The sequence below is a fragment of the Lytechinus variegatus genome, chromosome 4 (genome assembly GCF_018143015.1).
Source record: "Lytechinus variegatus isolate NC3 chromosome 4, Lvar_3.0, whole genome shotgun sequence".
Classification (NCBI taxonomy): Eukaryota; Metazoa; Echinodermata; class Echinoidea; order Temnopleuroida; family Toxopneustidae; genus Lytechinus; species Lytechinus variegatus.
The window spans coordinates 40,033,707-40,059,171 of record NC_054743.1 but is presented as its reverse complement, the minus strand read 5'-3'; the positions used below and the strand labels follow the sequence as shown (position 1 = coordinate 40,059,171).

At 37.0% G+C, this 25,465-nt stretch overlaps 1 protein-coding gene across 1 annotated transcript; it reads right to left on the bottom strand.

The window, feature by feature from the left end:
* Window positions 1-6,035: 6,035 nt before the first annotated feature.
* LOC121414039 (T-complex protein 1 subunit theta-like) lies at window positions 6,036-25,037 on the bottom strand. The gene is made up of 14 exons (XM_041607079.1): window positions 24,930-25,037; window positions 20,855-21,025; window positions 19,841-19,972; window positions 18,185-18,254; window positions 17,465-17,593; window positions 16,242-16,303; window positions 14,733-14,870; window positions 12,883-12,954; window positions 12,149-12,322; window positions 11,095-11,182; window positions 10,630-10,745; window positions 9,180-9,416; window positions 8,384-8,503; window positions 6,036-7,638 (listed from the first exon to the last, which is right to left on the bottom strand). Exons 1-14 carry the CDS (start codon window positions 24,987-24,989, stop codon window positions 7,567-7,569), a joined length of 1,641 nt encoding a protein of 546 aa, XP_041463013.1. The 5' UTR covers window positions 24,990-25,037; the 3' UTR covers window positions 6,036-7,566.
* Between the last annotated feature and the right edge of the window lie 428 nt (window positions 25,038-25,465).

Here is a 25,465-nt window from a genome sequence, read left to right as displayed (position 1 = left end):
CCCTGTTATATTGGTTGTTCCGCTGAACTCAATTGGCTCCACTCATCAATAACAGAGACCAAAATTCTAAGTCAAGGACGAAATGCCATCAGAATATGGAAATCACTCCCAGCAAAGATAGTTCACAGCACCTCCCTCGCATCTTTCAAGCAGATGGTGCAGCAAAGGAGGCTTTGTTAAGGCCTCTTCTGTTTTTAGCCGCACATAGTTTTGTAGAGATTTTTACTCGCACTATTCATCTGAGCACTTGACAAGCACAAACTATACGATATTAATAAAAATATGCCAACGTCAGTCTGTACTTTACAGGAAAAAGAAGAAGGGGACTCAATGGCCATATATATGTGTTAAGGTCGGATAAACCAGGGAATGGGAGTTGAAAGACAGCCGAATTAAGTAGCTGAATTAAGACTTAAAGGTTAGTCTATTCCCAGGGGGGGCACTCCGTATATAATGCATAGTGGGTACATGTATGTGCCGCGGAGGGAACCCCCATTTTTACAATCAAATTTCCATTCCAAGGCATAGCATTTTTGTCTTATTGAGAAAAAGCACAAAGAAAGCCGCTCCAAGGTATACCATTTTCTTCTTATCGAAGAAAAAATAAGACAGAAATCCCCTCCAAAGCTTCGCATATTTTTTGTTACGCCGTTCCGGTCGCATTGATCTGCTGCAGTGAGCTGCAATTTTGGTGAAAAGCGGCTGACCATCGCCTCTGTGCCAGCGCACCCTGCGGAGGCCGCCGAGCTACATCATGCACGCATGCGCGTTCCATGGGGAAGCATACAGACTCGGCGATCCGTTCCAAGGACCCCCGTTTTCACAAACATTTGTAGTTCCGAAGCCCGTTCCGAGGACCCTCCTTTTTACAATAAGCCCGCTCCAAGGCGCTCCAGTTTTTCGTCTCACCCGTGGCACACCCCTACCACTTTTTGGGACGAGTGCCCCCCCCCCAGGCCAGGGTCTATTCTTTTCCCGATTTGGTGTATTTCAGGCCAAAAAGAAATAATAGAAATCTTGATTTTGGTCCAGTTCTTTTTTTTAATTTTGCATTGTTAACCCCTAATGGCGGCTGCACGATCACGAGCCGTCCGTGTACGAGAAAAAAATATATTAAAAAATGTTTCAAAAAACTTGAAACAGACGGCTGCCAGCAGTATGATTTTCCTTGAAATTTTCATTTGCACAAGCAATGAAAATGTGCTGCATTTGCCTTTGAGTGGTACTTATTTAGTTGGATCCTTCTCATGCCCTTACATGATACAGCTTACCATAATTTTTTGTGATAGACTGAATAAGTTAGACTGGAGTTGCACATGAGTTAAATCACATTACTTAGATATATATGTGATTCACATATATATCTAAGTAATGTGATTTAACTCATGTGCAAGTCCAGTCTAACTTAGTCAGTCTATCACAAAAAATTATGATACGGTATCCCCCATTTGGAATCGCGTACCGGTAGTCGATCTACCGCCGGTACGGTATACCCGATTCGCATATATTCGGCCTTTCGGTGGCATAAAACAAAACAGACACGGCACTTGCGACTGCGAGTCGCACTCTCTTTCACGGTTTGACATTGACATTTTCTCGACCGATAGATCTAAGTTAGGTCTTTTTCACTCTATCATCACGTATTTATGTATCAACGAAAGTCGACAAACATTCACTTACCTCTTTTCACAATTCCTATGTCATTTTCTTGCCGTCATTTCGTACTTTCTTAGCTTGGATACGGACTTAGCTTGGCAAGACAAACAGGAATCCATATATACGGACAACAGCGCAGCCAGCTGATTATAATATGAAGCAAAGATGAAGCCACACAACGCCCAACACATATGGCACGCCGTAGTCTGCTGTTGTGTGATTTCTTTGACTCAAACGAAGAATTTTTAAATTAAAATATACAATTAAACACATCGAATATCTATACAAATGATTAGAGAGAATAAAATGAATGATGAAAATCATTGGGAAACATAAATGATTTACACAAGACAATTGAAATAAATTCAAATAACAGCCCACCAGTGGCGTGCCATACAAATCACGGCGATTTGGCTTGAAAAATCAGTGTCTGTAGCTGTATGAGTGAAAGCAAATCGCCCTTCAACCCCGGGCTTCAACCACAAAAACGTCATCATTAATGTTTTTCTTGTTTATTTGTGCATAATATATTCTGTCTAGCAAAGGGAAACGTCATTCCAAAAAGTGAGCAAGCATTAAGTTAATAAGAAAATTAAAACAAATATTACTCAACCAATGTCAATCTTCATCATGACATGGACCTAGGAGTAGTAGGTCCATGATTAAAACGTAAGGGGAATTTCACCCTCAAACTTGACAGAGGAAAATATTTAGGGAAAATATTGAATACCCCTTTTTGGGGGGTGGGGGATCCATCAATTAAAGAATTAGAATTTTAAAGGAAAAAAAAAATTTCCACTTTTTTTTCCACCCAGCACATACATCCCCCTCCCCCAAAAAAATGGTGATGATTTTCTGTAGCCACGAGTGCAGTAGGCCAATATGTAGTTGAACCTTGATATCAAAACAACACACAAGACACAACAAAATGAATTCTAGAAATTTGTCGTCTTTTATCACATTTATCATTCATGTGACATTTTAATTACTATTTTTTTTCATTACGGCACATAGCAAACACAATACATCATAGTTACACACCCACTCAAAATAATACAAAAGATTCACATTGCAAAAATGTTTTATGTACTTACACACTCTACATGTAAGCAGGAGGTTTTCCATGTTAATTTTTAGAAAATCCTCTGCCAATGCATATTTGATAACCGGTATTAGAAGTATCCTTGAATTGTCAGAGATATATTTTCAGCAGTCATAACACAATAGTGTTCAACTTTTTCTTTTGAACGCATATTTGACCCATTGTCTATTATGGGTAGTCCCTGTACAAGCAACCCGGAGGGGCCACTTCCATTCACGAGTGGATACCATGCGCGACCATGGGGTCTCGAAAAGCACCCTAAACACGTAATTTCCATATTCTGAAAATGCACCCCTTAACGAGTATTGGCGTGTGAAACCCTACCCTTAACAAGTATTGGAAACAAAACGATACTCTTGGCAAATATTCCCTGAAATGAGCCCCTAAACAAGTACAGGAATGTTTTATTGTTACGGGTCCTTCGGTCATCGGCTTTACCTTATTTGGTTAAGTACGACCCCACCTTCTACACCTCGCGCAAATCGGACTCTAAACACGTAGTGTTGGGGCAAAAAGGACATCCTTTACAAGACATTTAATTTTGTTTTATCATCCCCGCAAATTCGACCCTAAACACGTAATTTTCCTAGCGAAATAGATACCCCTTTTTCATTATTTTTGTGTTTTTGACACCCTTATCACATTACGTACGTAACGTGCCCTATCGTGAAAAAGACATCCTTTTTAAGTGTTTTTTTGGTCGCGCATGGTATCCACTCGTCAATGTAAGTGGCCCCCCCCCCCCCGGGACAAGCAAATGGAAATGACAGAATACAAAACTCAACTGGAAAGCTTGATTTCCAGACTAGATTGCAAGCTTTCGCCGGAATGATTAGACATACATGTGAACCAAGCCCCCCCCCCCCTCCTTTCCGAGTATATTTCTAATGACTCGAATAAAGTGTTTCTGTCATTCTGTGCTTTGTCTGATTGATACCATTGCATTGTCTTCATACAAATATACTGTACACTTCATATTTCAAATTTTAAAGCTTGTGTATAGTTTGGGTAAATCCACCAAAATGCACCTATCACTATTCCAATTCATTGCTAGCTAATATGAATGGATATGCCCTATAACAGTTATGATGTGGAGGATATGAAATGAAAATGTGTTTTACAGGATAAATTTTGTGATTTTACATGGAAATTTAACTTGATCGGGTCACCCGATCAAATTAAAATATCTGTGTTTTTGTCTTTCAATTAAATCCTATTCCAAATCATGGAATGGGCTGAAACTTTCAAGATATGTTCTTTGTCTGTAACTTTTGGATATCTAATCACTAAATTTATAAGATAAGTGCTTGAATGCCCATTTTTTTAATTTAAAACAAGCATCGCCGAGAGAGGGCGCTATATATCCAAGATTTGAATATTTGAAATTTTCTCAGAGAAGTGCAGTTGGAAAAATATCTAACGGTCTCTACGCTTCAGTAAGACTGTCATATTAGATGATATTCGATTATCAATCACATTATTGACCCTTTACCAAAGCTATGCACAGGCTTTAAATGCAAATTGCATTCATCCTTGGGGATGTTGAAGAAATCAATGCTGACTAGCATTTACATACATTTGCTGCAAGAAGATGACATACACATTATGGCATTCTTGTTGCCAGGACATATATGTACTACAGAAAGCTGTTCAATTTTTCTCTTGATAGAAAAAATTACAATGTATCAAGGACTATGTCACAAAATGAGACATCCATATAATGCCATTTGTAGTAACAGTGTATTCTCATCTAGGAAGCTCAGTGTAAAAAAAAATTCATGCATTTGAATATTTACAACAGAAGGTTGAAGGCATGTAAAATTATCATAAATACATATAAATAACAAAAATATTTGCACACAGAAGAAAACAATGATCGATTGTATGGCCTCTCTGTGTGTATGTGACAGAGAGTGATCACTGAAATGTGTAGAATACAGAAAGAAAAAAAAATTGAACAATTGGCATGGAAACTCAGAATAAAGATACCTGTTACACAAAACCTAGTGATTTATCAAAACACTGATACATGAATGATTATGCACTAATCAATTCAGTTTATTGTGAAAATCAACCAATGGCTAAGCTTTGTGAAAACGGTACGGGCTATGATTTATCCTGATGAAAATAGGTACAATTCCATGTAAGATCTCTTATATTCCACATGTTTTATCTTCATACTCATAATACCAAGATTCCTGAGAATTCACGGTCCAACGAACCTTGCGATTCTGAGAATCCTTTGCAATAAACAGTATTTTTCTCCTGCAAAAGAAAGGGGGGGGGGGGTGAAGAGCAACTGGACAAAGAACTCTCCACATTAAACAGGAACTACTTTGATCACTCTACAGATATTATAATATACCCAGTGGTTGTGTGTCTGGACACATGACTTTTACTCTCAATTTTGAAAAGTTTAGAAACAAATGTCTTTGACTTTTTTAACACAAAATGTAAGAAAATTTTATAGAGAACCAATATTGATGGTGATATGCACTACTCAACCTATATTTTGGCTTATTCTTGTGATAAAAAAAAGCAAGGCTTCATTTTTGTTAGGTGTCCGGACACCCAACCCCCCCCCCATCCTACTAACTTTATCACATAATTTGTAATCAATTTGGACTAAGAGTTAATCTAATATGGACTGTGGTTTTCTCTTTCACAATATGTTTTCAAGTGATTCTGCCCATCTGTGTACATGTACTTTTATTGATGCTCACAAGAAAAATAATGTATCATTTGCAATTCTTTTTTTTTTCCATTTTACAATAGACCAGTTTGTAGTTACTTCATGGACAATTTTGGGCAAATGACCTTCATTTCTTTCATTATGATAGGCAGATTTCAAAGCAAGATATTACGTAAGCTTGCCTTACAAAGCGCGATGAAGAAATTGAACAGACCAGTTGACTAAAATAGCACACCAAGGAACACTTTGTGAAGGTATTTGTTGCATTCCTACTTTGAATGCATATCAGAGCATGTTGCACAATGTACTTGGCAAACTGTGAAATACCAGTCGTTCGTGGACGCATTGCTGTTTTTTGTGGATGCAATTGAAAACCACTATTCAAAAGAATATATGAATAATCAAGACACGGAAGTTGGTGCTTATCTCATTAGATTTTAAACCACCATGTCACTTTAGTACAAATGGCCTTCCTCTGATCATGCGTAGAATCTTTTGATCATGTGCAGAAAGGAACTACAAACTGGCTTATTAGGGGCATACCCTTTCAAGAATGGGGGTTTCCTTTATTTTGCAAGCCGTACAAGATTTCAATAACCAAACACTTCAGAAATAAAAGACTAACAACAAATCACAATTCTCTCAGGAGGATAATGTAGTGGAAAGCATTTCCAAGAGAGGAAATATGTAGAATTACTTGATAAATTCATCAAGAAATATTATGCTACCCCAGAGGAACAATACACTGTCACACGATTACCATTTCATTGCAATTACATGTGTAATTAAAGAATTCATGTCTAAGTTATATAAAGAACATCTTGAAAAATTCATTGACATTATGCACTCTTACATCCATCTGCAAGAATTTAATCATAGGTAGAGTAGTTAAGCACAAAGAATCTTCATAAAGTATTGAGACCTATTAAATGTAAGTTTGAGGCCATTAAATATTTGCTCTTGATAGGCCTACACATAGACACTGACAGGGAGACCTACAAGTACGCTCCAGTTTTAATTCAGTAGCAAATGCTCTATCTGACTTTGTGAATTTTCTCTTCACTAAATCAAATGCAAGGATCTCAGTACTTGATCATTGGTGATAAACAATTTATTATTGATAACAGGTTTTATGTAAATGGGCACTGACCTACACACGTGCAGAGAAAATAAATGGCACTGGCAGAAAATGATTACAAAGCATGGGTGGGGGAAGTCTGTTGAAGAATGCATGTCTATCAAAGCAGGATCATGCTTCATGAAACCTTGCCATTTTTGTAAATTTGCCATTATGGAAACTACTGTGGATACTTTGCTTTTTATTGGTTAATGAACATGTGTTACTATGGAAGCCACCATAATGGCAAAGACACAAAAATACATTTAGCAAACTGTCTGCCAAAGGACCAAGAGTTCTGAGATATCAATTGATATCCATATCAGGAGTTACATTTGATTGTAAGACTATTTAATCCATTACTGAGTCCAGAGATATAAAGTTACACGAGGCTTTATTGAGAACTACTGGTAAATACTCGTAATTACATAGTTGACATAATAAAGGGAACCAAGGTCAAATAGGTGAAAAATGCCTGGTGACTTGCAGAAAATCCTGACACTCTAAGGTGCCTTTACAAGAGTCTTAACCACACTGATACAACAGCCACATCAACAAAACCAACTCCAGGCCGATCAAAGCTTTAACATCATTTCCCAATGACATATCATCCGTTGGTTTGGAAGCAGTTGGCTGTGGTATTAGCTGTGAATTATAACTGGGATCCTCACTGGCATATTTTTTCTTCCGACTCCTTCACTTTCTGCATAGGCAATAACAACGTCAGTTAAATGCCACATGGTGACTCTGATCAAAGCGGCTCTTTTTAACCCATTGCCTACTAGAATTGGTGGTCCCCAGACATGACCCTAGGGAATTACAGAATTTTTCACTCAACAGGTTACCCCACTGCCTACTTCAATCAGTGGTACCACTACAAAACCCATAGGAATCACCAAATATAGTTGTAAATGGGTTCCAGTACTTGTTTTCAACACATGTGCAGGGAATTAAATACATTTATAGAGAACTACATATTTGCGTTGATTCCGCATAGCACTAATCATCATCGTTGTCTCCTCCGCCTGGTTGCCTGACCTTGGGACCTCCTGCGGGTTTAGCCATGATGATCTGAAACAGGAAGATCGGAAAAGCATAAGTGATTAATGTTTTGTGTTACAACTAAGCCTGGGTTAAAATTCACGGCCTTTGAATGGAAAATGAAATGAAATCCATATCTTATTGTTTGAAATAGACAACAGAAATGAAATACTCCGAAAATTTGTTTTGCCTATTTGATCGTGGGCACGGCAGCCACTGTGCAGCATCAGATCGATAAGGCTCTATCCCTTTAATTGTTGAACGCAAAACAGCGTAGCAGCAACTCCCATCTTTTAACGTCCTTTGGTCTGACGTGGCCGGGGTTTGAACCCATGACCTCCCGGTTGTGAGACGGATGCTCTACCAACTGAGCCAACACACCGGTGTTCTGCAAAGGACATCATACAATACATTAATATTTTGGAAAGGAAAGTGAGGAGGGTTGACATGCCAATCCTGCTTTGGATGTCTTTTATTATGGTTCTTACATCAATTTTGTTCATGCTTGGATCATAAATATCCTTGTTTTTTTTTAATTCTTTAGTTTGTTTTTCAAACCTTTAATCGATATCCATGTATCAGAATACAAGATTTTTTCCGGCGCAACACCGGTGGAGACCAAAACAAAAATAATTGACATGATACAGGCTGTGTTAAAACTGCAAATAATCTATTCTCTTGGCACAGCTTTGTGCTATGAGACCTTCATATGATTTGGGATAATTAAATGGAATAGAGATAGCGCAGTGAGTGAACAGTTTGCAGTTGCTTTTACCTGATCAACTCTAAGAACGGTGATGGCTGCATTGGTAGCCAGCTTGATAGCAGTGTACTTTGTAAGATAAGCATCCATGATGCCTGCTTCTACAACATCCTTTACATCAGCACCCTCAGCCTACAAGAAAAGTTGGAAAACAAAAGATGAAATAAAATAAACAAAATATTAATTGTACTCATCAATCTGCTAATGCATACTGTGTACATGTACACTGGACAGCCATTCATTATTCTTCCATTAGTCATTAATTCTCAAACCATTTTCAAAATAAAATCGAACATGCAGAGATGTATTCGAAAATGACATAAAGAAATCATATCAAATTTAAAAATATTAATTTCTAAAATATAAACTTTAATGCTGGTTCCCGCATGTTCTCCTTTCATTATGAATTTTGTACCTGCAGACTTGTATACTACCACTTCTTGAATATATTTGTCTTCTACTTTGATTTCTTTAGACAGCGAAGGATCCAGGGGAGAATGTGGCAAATGCCCAAACCAATTACCAAAAATAATAAGAAATGGACCCTGTAAAAGGTCATGATTATTCTAATTCTTTTTTTTTTGGCTTGTCCACAAAACTGGAAAGGGAAAATGACACATTGCAAATTCAAATGGTATTCTTTTTTTTTTCTTGCATGTAAAGTTTTTTTCTGTTCAGAGAATGTCTACTGGCAAATTCTGGCTCCACAACTGCACATTATTGTTATTGTATTTTCATACAATAATGTACAAAATGTACAAAAATAAAATACAAAGCACAAAGCAATAGTAAGTTTAAAAGCTCTCACCTCAATATCAAATCCTACATTCTTCTGTCCATCCTGGTGAGCTGCATACAGCTTTGAGAGAACCTCGGTGGCCTTCACACCCGCATTCTCAGCTAGAGCCCTGGGCATGGCCTCAAAGGCCTGGGAATACTGCTTCACAGCGTACTGGGCTAGTCCTGGGATGGTCTCGCTGTAGGTGGCCAGTTGATGAGCAAGCTCCACCTCGGTTGCACCAGCCCCAGGAACAAACCTGTTGTCCTGCAAGTAATCAGAATAAGTAGAAGAAAATCTGGACTGTTTAAAGAACTAGATTGTTGAAGCTGGTATAAACATCTAATTATGATTGGAAATACTTGGTAGCACTAAAAGTGCTTATCATAATCCTAAATGCTTATTCAAAAAAAAAAGGTGAACTAAAATCATTCAGCCTTGCTTGATATTATATTAATTTCATTGCCATTTCCTTATCCTGGTATAGCTAAAGCATTAAACAACATGTGGGACCACAATATAAACCAACATGCATTTTTCAGTAAATCTTATAATCTTCATTTGCTACTTACGTTGTAATATTAATTTTTCTGAAAAAAAACTTTGGTAGATTTTATTTATTCATTTTTTGTTTCTATAATTCTGTGTGCTTCTTCTTTATTAGATCTGTGAAAATGTTACTTTCTGTTGTTATCAGTACCACAGTTTATCTATAAAGTCAGTGTGAAAAAGGAAAATGTTAAATCAGTCATATAAGACAAGATAATAAAATCAAGAGGAATGAGACACAAACAAAACAAATGTGCCCTTGATAGAAAGGTTCTCATATGCCCTTTTTACACAGGATTTTCTTAACCCCGGACTATCGCTAACCCCGTACTATCCCTAACCCCGTACTATTTTCTTTCCTTTTCACACATGCCAAATTGTTATTGCTAACCCCGGATAAGGAATGCTTGCTTTTTACACACGAAACTCGCTAACCCCGGACTAGTGGTTTTTGTCGATCATTCGTAGTACAAGTGCTTCACTCGTACACTTTTTACACACGCTACAATTTCCTTAACCCCGTACTCTAGGTGGGGCCAAATTGCCATTTAGCCCCACCTATAGTAGGGGGTTAAGCTTAGCCCACTTTCGTTTTACACATGCGATCTTAACCCCGTACTATTGCTCTTAGCACCGCAATTGGTGGGATAACCCTGCTTTTTTGCAGGGCCAAATAATCCCGTACTATAGGTGGGGTTAGCCCACTTTGCAAAAACGCTGTGTAAAACGAAAGTGGGCTAAGCTTAACCCCGTACTATAGGTGGGGCTAAATTGCCATTTAGCCCCACCAATAGTACGGGGTTAAGGAAATTTTAGCCTGTCTATAAAGGGTAATACAGACAACCTGACTCCATGGGAATCAATTTTAGCGATCACTATAGGCAATTAGCTGAATAAGAGAGAGCACCACACACAGAAGTAGGGTTGTTACCTTTGTTAGCGCCTTGTAAGTATTGACACCATCATCTACTGCCCGTTCAATGTCATCCATGATGTTTTCAGTTGATCCTCGGATCACAAGGGTGGAGATAGAATTCTCTGCAGACTCTGTATTGGGAATAGATTCATTCAGATCAACGTGAAAATCAATGTCGCAAGCAACATGACAATAGACCATTCAGGAGAAAAAAATTATTTACAAAAATTGCACTAAAAAGTAACAAAATCTATTATAGGATTGTCGCATGGCCTCTTTGAGGAGGTTAATCACAAACTGAAAATATTAAGTCTCTGTACTATTTAAAAGAAATGAGTTACGTGTTCATCATAATTGCATAAAAAGTTTTAATATATGCTGTTTCAGGAAAAACTGTTTCAGGAAAAAACAATGTATCACTTCAATATTCATCTGGATTTTCCTCCCTCCCCCCCCCCCCCAAAAAAAATATGAACCAACCTTGTTTGAAAATGATGACTGGTGTGTCTCCAACTTCATCCATGAAGACATTGTCACAGTAACCCATCTCCTGAGACGTGGGAGGGGTCTGCAGTGAAACAACAAAATAAATGACAAGGGTCAATACGAACAGTAATGACTATCAATCACATCACTGGAGTCTTCAAAAGGATGGTCTGATCTGAAAATATTTATATCTAAATAAATAGAGTAAAATTCACAAAGCAAAATGCTGATATTTCATCAAAATCAGATAACAATTAAAGTCTGTCAATAATTTGTGAAAACAGTTATATGCACATCATCATGAATACTTATTAGATGGGGTGATGATGTCACATCCCCACTTTTCCTTACTTATGTTATTACATGAAATCATATATGTTTAATTTTTTCACAGATGTGCAAATGGTGTGTCTTCATTATGATAAAATAAGATGTGGCAATAAATAACAAATGCACTGTAATAATCAGTTGTCAATCCAATTGTGTTAGTTCTTGGTAGAAAATTTTTGAATAAACCTAATTTCAAATAATAAAATACAAAAGAACAAGTGGGGATATGACATCATCAGCCAACCTAATGCATATTCATATCTTCGTTATTTGTTATCCAATTTAGATCACATTTTCAGTATTTTGCTTTATGAATTTCACTCTATTCATTGAGATATAAACATCTCCAGGCTGGACCACCTCTTTAATGTGGAACTGGAGTGTATTGACCTAGGGAAATCTTGCACTAGGAAGAATTTACGATTTACTACATTGCACCAATGGCATGTTAACGTAGCATTACCTCCTTTCGATAAAATTGGAAATTAGATAGAATTTCATTTATTCATTTGTTTGTTGCTTATTCTTTTAATTTTTTCATTATTTTACTTGTTTATTCCTTAAATTCATTCATTTATTCAGTTTATTCTTTTGTCTGCTGTTGCCGTCCATTAACCATTCATCTCTACATCCATCTATCCATTCATTAGTTATTAATTTAGGGTTATGAAAATGGAAATCCCAATACCAGCTGTCTGAGATGAAATATGTGACTCACCATGCGGGGTAGTACTGTAGCACGGACTGTCCGAGCCAGACGTCGTAGATCAAACTTTGAGTTCAACCGAACTGCCATGAGATTGTACTTGTTGAGGAAGTGAAGTGCCATGTCACCCACCTTGCCACCAGAAACCACAACACTCACACCAGTATCAGCAATGGCTTTGATTTGCTGCAGATTAAAAGATGAATTAAACGATTAATACAGAAGAGTCCTTAAAACACATCATGGGCAATGTATACGTAGGCATATTCAATAAATCTGTACATATACTATCTCCTTTCGGTTAAAGAGCTATTATGAGTTTTTCAATCACTATCAGCAATGGCTTTGATTTGCTGCAGATTAAAAGATGCATTAAACAATTGATACAGAAGAGTCCTTCCAAATACTCATCGTCTTATCATTTTATTGCAAATTTCTTCTGGCCCAAACAAACAGCAAGGCTTCACTAGCTGAGAACAGTAAATTGATTTGCTGGAGAGGAAAGACTAGTGTACAGAACAGTTTTCAAAAGCAATTCAACAATGGGAAATCCTTTCCTTCTAAAGCAAATTTTCCCTGACCCAATCAAACATGATTTTATTTGCTTGTAACCTGCAATTTCTCCTTAACTGTCCCTCGAGTCACACAGACCCCTGTGGTCCCTAAAGAATTGACTTTGGCAAAGATATGTATGAACAGGTATGTCACATATGAAGCTGTTATATTAACATATATCTTGAACTTACTGTTTCTAATGCATCTTCTTCTCCTTTACTGTAGGTCATAAGTTCAGCAGCCGACTTGATTAAAACAGTACCCTGAAAAATGAAATAACAATACCAGAATTTTATAAATCAATTACCAGTAGTTATTAGTAGTAACAAAGATAAACAAGTGGAATGCCTCTGGCCGTCTCACCTGCATCACGCGGTTCAATATAGCAGCAGTGCTGACTTTGAATACTACTCTAACTCACACAAGATGTTCAGTGATACATGGTTACTCTTATGTCCACTTTTTATGAACGAGACCAATAAACTTACAGAGATATGATGGTTATTCAACAAAAAACCCCAACATAGCCAAAGTTCATTGACCTTACATGACCTTTGACCTTGATCATGTGACCTGAAACTCGCACAGGATGTTCAGTGATACTTGATTACTCTTATGTACAAGTTTCATGAATCAGATCCATAAACTTTCAAAGTTATGATGGTAATTCAACAGATACACCCAATTCGGCCAAAGTTCATTGACCTTTGACCTTGGTCATGTGACCTGAAACGCGCACAGGATGTTCAGTGATATTTGATTACTCATATGTCCAAGTTTAATGAACTAGACTAATAAACTTTCAAAGTTATGATGGTAATTCAACAGATACCCCCGATTCGGCCAAAGTTCATTGACCCTAAATGACCTTTGACCTTAATCATGAGACCTGAAACTTGCACAAAATATTCAGTGATGCTTGATTACTATTATGTCCAAGTTTCATGAATCAGATCCATAAACTTTCAAAGTTATGATGGGAATTCAACAGATATCCCCAATTCGGCCAAAGTTCATTGACCCTAAATGACCTTTGACCTTGGTCATGTGACGTGAAACTCATGCAGGATGTTCAGTGATACTTGATTAACCTTATGTCCAAGTTTCATGAACTAGGTCTATATATTTTCTAAGTTATGATGACATTTCAAAAACTTAACCTCAGGTTAAGATTTCGATGTTGATTCCTCCAACATGGTCTAAGTTCATTGACCCTAAATGACCTTTGACCTTGGTCATGTGACATGAAACTCTTATAGGATGTTCAGTAATACTTGATTAACCTTATGGCCAAGTTTCATGAACTAGGTCCATATACTTTCTAAGTTATGATGTCATTTCAAAAACTTAACCTCAGGTTAAGATTTGATGTTGACGCCGCCGCCGCTGTCGGAAAAGCGGCGCCTATAGTCTCACTCTGCTTCGCAGGTGAGACAAAAAAATTGATATCTGGCTACAAGAAATATAATCTCTCTCCCTCCTTTTGACAGAAGTCAAATTGGAGCTTTTACCAAACAGCATTGCCCAAGTTATTACTATCAAGGTACCTTATATATAACAAGTGTACCCCCTCCATATAAGTCTACCCTGCATGATTGCATTCATTATTAATTTCCAGGCTTGTTCCTTTCTTTACAAAGAAAACGTATTTGCTTTGATGTCGTTCTAGATGAATATGCACCCTGCTTTTCACAAATTTTCTAGCCCTGTAGCTTACCCTGCTAATCTCAAACTTCTAGCCTTATTACATTCGGTTATCATAAGAATACATGCCTGTCCTGTACTTCCACAGCAGTGATCACATAAAAGTTATACTCTGTAAAAATATGTCAGGAAAACTTTTGGGCTCATATCTTGTCAATTCATATTTATTTTTTTATGAGGCTGCTTATTCAGTTACGCCCAGCATCATAAAAAAACTCTGGCAAATGACATCGTATCTGTCTATATCGAACCATCAACCTTTATATTGAGAGTCAAGTATCTGAACCACTACTCAAAGATACAGCAATAGGGGAGTGCCTTCAGGTTTTGGACGTACCTTAGTTTCAGTGTGTGATGAATCCATAGGACAGGAATAGACAGCTATCTTGGCCTTCGATGCATTGTTCAGTGTGCCCTCGACGTTCTTCTTGAAGACCATGCCTTGTAAAACAGATGATCCAAGGATCCCAGAACCCTGTCAAAGAAAAGCATGTTTAAAATGTTAAATTGCTGAAGAAAATGTTCATTTGAATTTACACTTCATTTACAAACGTACCTGTAAAGATTACAAAAATGAACAAAAACGAACGAAAAGGAACAAAACGACAAACAAGAAAACAAGCAATAAATGACAAAGCAAGCAAGCAAATTACAAAGAAATACATCTACGAAACAAGCTTATTACAGACTTGGATTTACATCAATTTTAAAGTACAAATCTTTACAAATGCAATTAACATTGTAATAGTAACAAACAAAATTGTGTCTACAGATCTCTTTCACAAGACAAATTTGAAGGTTGGGCCATAGGCGATAAGCTAAATATTTAAAGTCCTAATATTAAGTTAGGGGACTTAATTTGATTGGCAAGTTGAATTCAAGATTAATTAAATAACCCCATGTGATATGGGAAACATACATCCGGTTGATGTTTCTTTTCATGAATGATAGGACGGTCGGGATAAAATACAGTGTATCACCTACATCAGTGTGTTGGGCCACAAATAGAGACAATCTCTGCAGGCTTGACAATGGTTCGAGGTGATTGGATTTGATCTCGCATGGGAATCTGGCCATGTAAAGCTATAGAACAGCCATACAGGAATCCTGCATTACCATGCAATGCCATTCACAATTCTCAAATACCTTTAAATTTTTAACCTCTTTCCATTTTCTCTGAAGGGATGGTCCAGGCTGGAGATATTTATATCTCAATGAATAGAGTAAAATTCACAGAGCAAAATGCTGAAAATTCTATCAAAATCGGATAATAAATAACAAAGTTAATTAATTTCAAAGATTTGCATTTAGTCTGGTGAAATTTTCTAGGCTTGTCTTCATTAATATATTCAGTAGGCAGGCTTGATGATGTCATATCCCCATTTGTTCTTTAGTATTTTGTTATATGACATTAGGTTTATTCAAAGTTTTTCTACTAAGAACTTAACAATGGATTGATAACTAATTATTGCATTAGTTATTTATTGCTGCAACTTATTTCATCATTATAGAGACAATTCATTAACACAAGAAAGAATGAAACTTTTATGATTTCATGTACATGTAACAACATGAGAAAAAGGAAAGTGGGGATGTGACATCATCAGCCCACCTAATGAATATTCATGATGTGAATATAACTGTTTAAAAATATATTGATAACTTTTAAAATTCAATAACTTTGTTACTTGTTTTCCAATTTTGATGAAATTTCAAGCATTTTGCTCTGTGTACTTTATTAATTTAGGTATAAATATTTTCAGCCATGAGCATCCCTATAAATAAAAAATATGTCACAACTTATCCTCAAGTTCAGAATGTTATCTTGAATTCATAATTTACTTACCAAGATTTTAGCTACCCTGACATTATCCACATTGAACGTTGACGTCTTTGACATTACTGAAACTACGAAAAAAGAATAGAGCATTAAGGATTCTTGCATCAACAATTACAGCACATGAAATTTCGATTCTAAAGTGCAAGAAATTATCACCTTGCCTTGAATAACTTCTGAAAATAGATATGAATAGTCCTTTGAGAAAACATATGTCGTATTTCCGAAGAAAAATCCTTTTTTCTTTAAGAGTCCGGCAGGTGTTTGAACCTGCTATTTTTGAGATGAAGCGATAATGAGTGTACACGTGCGAGGCGGGATCTCAATTAGTCTCCTCTCGAGACGAACGAAATAAAATTAGCAATCAACATCAAGAAAAAATAAACCCAGACAATACAGAGATGAGGATATCTAATAGAGCCATGATGTAAAACATGGCAAGGGTAATTTCTTTTCAAGTCTCGAGCTTGCCAAATGCAACATGCTCTTAATTGCAAAGGCTTGATCATCTATATTGCTAAAGTAACTCGCATATACGAGTATAGAGATGATTTCATGAAATTATATACTTATTGTAAATTTAATATTCTGATTTATATACATGATAGGCACAATATTCCAAGTGTCTACTCTCTAGCAAACTGTATCACCTACATCAGTGTGTTGGGCCACAAATAGAGACAATCTCTGCAGGCTTGACAATGGTTCGAGGTGATTGGATTTGATCTCGCATGGGAATCTGGCCATGTAGAGCTATAGAACAGCCATACAGGAATCCTGCATTACCATGCAATGAAGCTCATAATTCTAGTGTTGGCACAAAATCATATGACCGCCTAGCTTTATGTTCATTCACAAGATCCTTATTTCATATTATCCCACATGTACAAAGACCACCTGTATTTTTTTTTAGAGATTACAATCATGTAGGTAGGATATTGCCAATTACTAACTCACCTTCAGAATAAAATGTATATTTGAGGAAAAAAATATTCAACAGATACATGTATGTAACAATCAGCAAGCTTCATTTCGGACAACTGAAACAGCATTCATTTTAAGTCCTGACTTTTCCTAATTAATGCAATATTCTCTCACGGGTAAAGTGTCTTAGTGTAATAACCTCATGAAATTCTTAACTCTGTGAATGCACTCCAAGAGAGAGAGAAAAAACATGTATAGTATAATGTTGTACAGGTATCCAGTTTTACAGAATTTATGCAACAACTTACTGCATGCTTGTGCGATCATCTTTGCAAGGAAATCTTCATTGCCGTACTGCTTGCTCATGACCGACGTCCTAATCGCTTGTGTAACCTCTTGAACATTCCTCAAATCTTTGATGGTACCACACACAAGATCTGAAATCAGAGATGTAATTTAAATTGGATGAATCAACACTCATTTCTTCGGATTTAAATTCTTAATCATTAAATGACGAAGGACACATCTGATAGTTGGAGGGTCAATGGGGATTATCACGGTAGAGAAATGCATGTTAACAATGGGAATATTAAACATATTATTTTGCCTGCATAAGGAAATTTATTAAGTGACCTCCAATAAAGTATGACCTTGACCCTGGGTAAAGACCGGGGAAAGTGTAGATGATTTACGTCTTGGCAAAGGATCCAACAGCCTTGTTATTAAAACACAGGATTCAAAACCATTACATTTTCCCCAAAATAAATGAGATTTTCTTGTCAATAATGGACACGGTTTGGCAAAATCAGGGAAAGGGTGCTCTATCAAACATCTTCTGGGCCTGTTTCATATAGAGTTACAACTTCGATAACTACCATAGTATCAAGTCTAAGCAGCCAATTACAACAGAGAATCCATGGTCGATCTTTATGAAAGCCACAGTAGTGGGTTGAATTGGATTTCTTATGCAGGCATGAGAAAAACCCTTGCAGATTGAAGGTAACACTTCATACAAGAATATACAATACCTGGTAAGATTTCTAAAGTTTTCTTGAGCGCTACTTCGAACCCTTCAATAACTTCTGTTGGGGAAAGACCCTAAGAAGGAAAAAGGTAGAAAGTGTAAAGGCCATTACTGTAAATTACATTCTGTTCACTTGTCACTTAGAAACAATTCTTTTTTTTAGACAAATTGCACATTTGGGAAAAAAAAAATTCAGAAAAACACAGATGACAAATATTCTGAAATATCACTTTTTTATTGTTGTAAGCTAACAAATGTTCTCAAATATCATAATTTGACTGTGTAAGCTATTGTATGTTTGTTTCATTACTTAAGCAAGTGCATTAAATGAAGTTATCAAAAGAAACAATTATATCAAATTCCAAAATATATCCATCTTAAAGGTTGACACCATTCAAGTTCAAGATGATTTAATAAATGAAAATGTCAATATATTCAAGCAAGCACAAAAAGAAAAAATCCAATAACAGAAAGAGAATAGTATAACTCGCCATTTTGAATTCTTACATTGCGTCTAAATATAATGTGCTCAGAACGCAGAGGGCTATGATTAGCGTTAACTTAGTTATTAAAGGGCTTCTTACAAAAATATCATGAGGTTTATGGTTTGGATGTTTTTAAGATTATAGATTTTATTATCAGCTGCAGGTGCAGTTTTTTTTTTCAATTAGAGCAAATGTAAACAAAGAAATACTGGGATCCCCAGAATTTACCAGAGAAGAAAATTACATGGGACTCTTAGGGACAGTGATTTTCCGCGATCGCGGAAAACGGACGGAATTCACGGAAATGGCCTTTTGAAACGGAAAGTGGCATTTCAAATGGAAAATCACGGAAAACAGATTTTTCCTCATATAACACAGAACAGCAACATAAATTACTCCAAAATCTCAACAAAATACAAATATTAAATGGCCACAAAACCTCACAAAACACGATCTCACTTCACCACAATCACAACGAAATCAACACATCTTGACTGCTCTTCACTCCTTCACACCCGATCGTACCCACTGATCTCTCCCTTTCCGGCCGCTCTGGCAGGTGTGTACAAAGTCTATGGGAAACGGAATTTCCGTTTTCTGACATGCCGAAACGGAATTCAAGATTTTCTGAAACGGAAAAGGCAATTTTTTTAAACGGAAAATCACTGTCCCTAGACTCTGCGCTTTTGCCCCAGGAATACTCAACAGAGCCCTGGAAAATTCCCATCCACTGCAATAATGCACCTCGTAATAGATTATAGATGACGCCATATACAAGGCTCCACACTAACTTTTTTCTTGGTGGCCCGATCGGTTCACCAAAATCGTCAATTACATATTTTTGGTGGCTCGCAAAGCAAATCTAGTGGCCCTTACACAATAGAAAACATTACAATTTATCAAAACTTTGGTTGCCCATAAGGGCCACCAAGGGTTGGCATTTACAGAATTTTGGTGGCCCATCTCTCATTTTTGGTTGCCCTGGGCCACCGGGCCACTGCCAATGTCGAGCCCTGCCATATAAATGCCTATTATTATTAATCATTATTATCATTCATATTCTTATTCTTATTATAAAGATTATCCCACGTTGCAGATTTAGGCAGTACATAAAGGTTGTGAAAACTAGTCCCAGAATTTTTCTTTCTTTTAACAATATTTTACTTGATGCTTACCATTCTAAGTATCTCTTCAGCATACTGGAGAAGAGCTCCTGCAAACACCATGACAAAGTTGGTACCATCTCCTACCTCCTGCTCCATCTGCTGTGAGGCTAGGACCAGCATCTTTGCTGCAGGGTGCTGGACCTGCAATGGAAGTCAAGTGAAGACATTAGAAAGCTATGTGGAGGAAAATAAAATCCAGGGGTTGTTTCGTAAAGCTGTTTTTAAATCAAGAACAAATAGTGATCCATTCTTGTGTAAGAAATGTTTTGACATGCTGGGGGTAATTCATATCAATTCTTGGCATTTTTTTCCCATTCAGATGCATGTTAATATACAACAATTACTATATATACAAAGATTGGAATAGAAATAACTGAGAATCTAATCTATCACAAGATGCGGCCACCGCTCCTTCATAAAGTCATGAATAACTTAGATTTGCGAAACCCCATCCTGGATGGCGTTTCATGAACCTGTTTGTAACTTAACAGTGACTTTACAAACAGGGGATCATTCTTTATGAGCAAAATCAACACCATTGAAAAAGTTTTACTTGGAAGTACATAACCTACCCCAAGGATGGATTGCAACTGCTTTGTTAAGTTGCTTGCAACTTAAAAACAGCTTTATGAACTAACCATCATGTCTTTTCTTTGACTGAACATTTATTCATTAAACTTGGTCTTCTTTTAGCAGTGTCACTCCAATATCAACTGCAACACTCTTGTAGCTAAAGGTCATATAAAATACATGTAATTGCATGACCATGGTTGGCAAAGAAAAAACATAATTCTTGCATTGAGCACCATCGTGGCAAAAAACTTGCAATAAGCTGCAAATTTGGAGCAACAATTCTGATTATTGAACAGTCAATGCATGCTCTTGACCGACAGTCCAACTTGCGTGACTGACCTCTACTTTAGATACAGAACGCTGTGTTACAGACTGCCTTTATTGTGCCATGTGTCTTTTCTTATCCTAACCATGTTAAAAGAAAAAATCTTTGTCCAACAAATGCATTACCTCCAACTCTCTCAGTATGGTAGCAGCATCGTTTGTCACAAATAGCTTTTCTATATGATTGATAACCATCTTGTTCATTCCGCTGGGTCCGTATGCAGACCGCGTCGTCTCTGCAAGCTCCTTACATGCTCCAATGTTACGGTAGATAGCTTCTTCAAGACCTTGGAAATTCTGAACGAAACAAAAAGAAAAAGATGCAATAAGAATTGATTACAATATCACAATATGATATTGCCATCTACACTGATGACGTACCACATAGTGATGTACAGAGACCGGATACCCATGAAAATAATGAATGACAACTACATTTAATTTTTGAACTAATGAAAAGGAATGACTGCTGAAAAGCTCCCAGAAGGCCAGTTGTGATGATTCAAAGATAGAGTGCTCAGGGGAGGTGGTTCCAGAGACGCAGCACACTAGCAGCGAACGATCTGTCCCCTGTGGAAGTTGGTCTTACCACCAGAGTGGCATTGTTGCCTGAGCGCAGCCCACGTCTTCCAGTGTGGTACCGAGTAAGGTTATTTGAATATTCAGTATTGAACAAGGCTGGGCTCAATTACAAAGTAGTTGATCAATTACGTATTAAATTACATTTTATCGAGCAACTGTAATTGTAATTTTAATTAAAATTTCTAAATGGAAACTAATTGTAATTGACTTCAATTACAGTCAATTACTTTTAATTACATTACTTAAACTTAATTTTTATTCAATTTACCCGGTACTCTGGATTGCTTATTGCTCTTTTCCCTAGCTACCGCAAGTAACTGACTATAAACCGCATCCGTAGACTAACCGCATCCCCAACTTTGGACTTAAAAAAAAATCCTCACATTTACATGCATATTTGAGGTACGAAGAAACAAAAACTAAGTTAAAGATTTCTTAATGACATTGCCCTGGGCGGCTACGCCCGGCCACTCGATGTGTTGTGAACTGGCAGACGTCTTACATGTTCGGGAGACCTGTCACCGTGGATAAACCACACCCCCCGACTTTTGCTTCTATCCCGCCAAGAAAAATGTGCGGTTAATAGACCGTTACTTACGGTATGCATATATTGCATTCAACTGTATCATTTCCCATGATGTAGAGGAAAGAGATGCTATTGCTACAAAGAAGGGCACATATTGACCATTTGAAATATTTGAGATATTTTGCAAAAGGTCATAGGTTCCAACAAGAATTCAATCTATGCAATTTGTAGCAAAGTTACATTTCTTATAAACTCATGCAGTGGCCTCATTTTGTTTTTAAGAATAAATGTAAGATGTTTTAATCTTAGTGTAAAATTGGAACCCCCCCCCCCTGAAAAAAAAATCAGCTTAAAGTGGGAGATCGGTGAAAATGTGGACGAAAATACTTTTTTTCCTGACCCCCTCTCCTAAAGCTAGATCGGCCCTTGATGAGCAAGGTCAACACTCACAATCACGTTTACATGTTGTACATGATTTCTATGCTCAGGGTTGGCTGATTTAAATCATGTCGAATTATATCATGATTTAATGATTCAAATCGCGATTTAGATCACTATGATTTTTAAAATCATTGACTCACTTCCATTGAAAAATGATTGACATTTTTATTTTTCGTACTCAAAATAGAAAGATTTGATCAATTTTATATAATCAAAACATAAATAAATGCTTCATATCTACTGAAAACAATTAAAATCATGTCCAGAAAATCAGGTTGATCATGCAATGAATGTAGCCTATAAATGGTTTTACACTATTCACTATTATCATTGATTTGAATCACTTCTATTGAAACATGTACAAATGATTGACAATATTTTTATTTGTGGCAGTTTATTTTTTTACTCAAAATAGAAAAATTTCATCAACTTCATCATCATAACATGAATAAATCCTTCATAAGCGGCTTACACTAAGCCCCCAACTCCACTTTCACTATTACCCTTTTTAGACAGGCTAAAATTTCCTTAACCCCGTACTATAGGTGGGGCTAAATGGCAATTTAGCCCCACCTATAGTACGGGGTTAAGCTTAGCCCACTTTCGTTTTACACAGCGTTTTTGCAAAGTGGGCTAACCCCACCTATAGTACGGGATTATTTGGCCCTGCAAAAAAGCAGGGTTATCCCACCAATTGCGGTGCTAAGAGCAATAGTACGGGGTTAAGATCGCATGTGTAAAACAAAAGTGGGCTAAGCTTAACCCCGTACTATAGGTGGGGCTAAATGGCAATTTTGCCCCACCTATAGTACGGGTTAAGGAAATTGTAGCGTGTGTAAAAAATATACGAGTGAAGCACTTGTACTACGAATGATCGACAAAAACCACTAGTCCGGGGTTAGCGAGTTTCGTGTGTAAAAAGCAAGCATTCCTTATCCGGGGTTAGCAATAACAATTTGGCATGTGTGAAAAGGAAAAAAAAATAGTATGGGGTTAAGGATAGTACGGGGTTAGCGATAGTCCGGGGTTAAGAAAATCCTGTGTAAAAAGGGTAACTATGATTATTTTAAAAAATTGTTGATTTAAATCACTTCCACTGAAACATGTACAAATGTTTGACAATATTTTCATTTGTGGCAGTTTTATTATTTTTTAAAAATAAAATTAGAAAGATTTTATCAACTTTATATCATCAAAACATGATTAAATCCTTCATAAGCGGTTAACACTTAGCCCCCTACTCCACTTTCACTATGATTTTTTTCAATGATTGATTATTCAAATCACTTCCACTAAAACATGTACATGTACAACTCCAGAGTACAGGTTTATTAAAAGAAATAAGGAATTCAAATAAACTTGCAACTTTTTCCCAATAAGTCACTCACAGCTTAGACCAAAAGCTTCAGTCTCTGTATTTTGGTTGTTCCGCTGAACTACGTTGGCCCCACTCACCATTACACATAGACTGAAGAGCTTGGAGGCCCGTACATACAGCCAACGTATATAGGTGAACTAACGTTTTATAGGTCGCGATTTAAAACTGTTTTTTTAAGCGAAATTTAGTTTCATGGTTTCCATTATCAGGTACCAGAGTTATTGATAAAAATCCTCTGGACGATCGAGAAATCTTTCATCTAAGACATTTTCACCTGAGCTGACGGTTTTTCTTGCAAGTTGCCATCTTGGATGATGTCATTATTGTTATTAACCTTTTAATGTCTCGATATATTGAATGTCCTCTGCTACCTGTGATCGTAGCGGTTTAGCTCGCATGTGGAACAGATCGCATAATATTTAATATCGATATCACATTCGTGAATAGTCGATGCACTCTCCGTTCGTTTGTAATTTTGGCTATTTTGGGAGTGATTCTGGTGTCCAAGTCGCAAGTAAACATTGGTAAAGTACCATTTTCATACGTTTTGATATATTTCTTTGACATTAATTCATTGATTTATGATTATAAATTATAAATTGATATCTTGTAGTTGATAGCCTAAATCCTTAGAGTTTAGACAATTCTGTGTAAAAAAGCACATCAAAGTCTGGACAGTTAATCGACAAAAGGGAGGATCTGATAACACATGCGAGCTCACACACACTAACACACTACAGTCGGTGAATGGGGATGAGAGTAAAATGTCAGAAATCGTTGAATAAATTCCCAGAAACGACAGTTATTCCTGTCCTACTAACTCAGGCAGCCTTTGCAAATCAATGCTTTACTTTATTTAGTTTAAACAACCAGAAAGCTCCAACCATGTTTCAATTCAAATACCACAGGAGCTCATGGAGCTAGGAGGTTTAAACTTTAAACCAACAAAAATAAGTGTAGTTTTCTTTCTTTTTCAGTCTTTGGCTTGAAAATCAAGACCGTTTCTCTGCATTCGCCTGACCAACTTGACTAGCACTGCGGCTAGGCGCTATTCCTTGCGAGCCGCTAGCGAGCTCCTGAATACCGCCGGCCGGCCCGATACAGGGTCAGTTGGCAAACGTGAACAAGGAATTCCTTGACAACGGAAAGACGATCGATAATTACTACCACCTACACACCAATAAATCAAATCATCAAATTGAACTCACAGGTACATGCAATCATTATCTATTCTTTCACAACCTCGGATAATTCTGGAGAGGAATAATACTCACTTTAGCTCCATCTTTCAGCATTTGGGCAAAGCCCGGTGCACGAGGTATGTTCATCGCCATGTTGAACTTCGGATGTAGTTAGATGAGATAGATGTCTAAACAGCCGTTTTCTTGTACAATTTTATTATTACAAATCATTGGTTTCATTTTTTACAAGTGCATGTTTTAGAGATAAATCCTTTTCATTTATAGTAGCAATACTGCCTGAAGTTTCAATTCTGTAAAAAAAAAATCTATAATTAAAAAGCAAATAAAACGTGACTAACTTTTACGTCAAATGACAACACTCGATGAACATGAAGGAGGAAACAACTGGAGAAAGACTATTTGCAAAAGCATGTTCTAGAAAAAAGTGAGTCACGGGAGTCAGTCACTGATCTCTAGAGATCAGTGGAGTCAGTCAGCTCCTGCAGCTAATATGGGGGTGTCGATCCATTTTTCAGATTGGGGTGGGGCAAAATCATGAATCAACGATCAAATCCATGACCAGTGGCGTAACTACGGGGGGGGCACGTGCCCCTCCCCCCCCCCTCAAG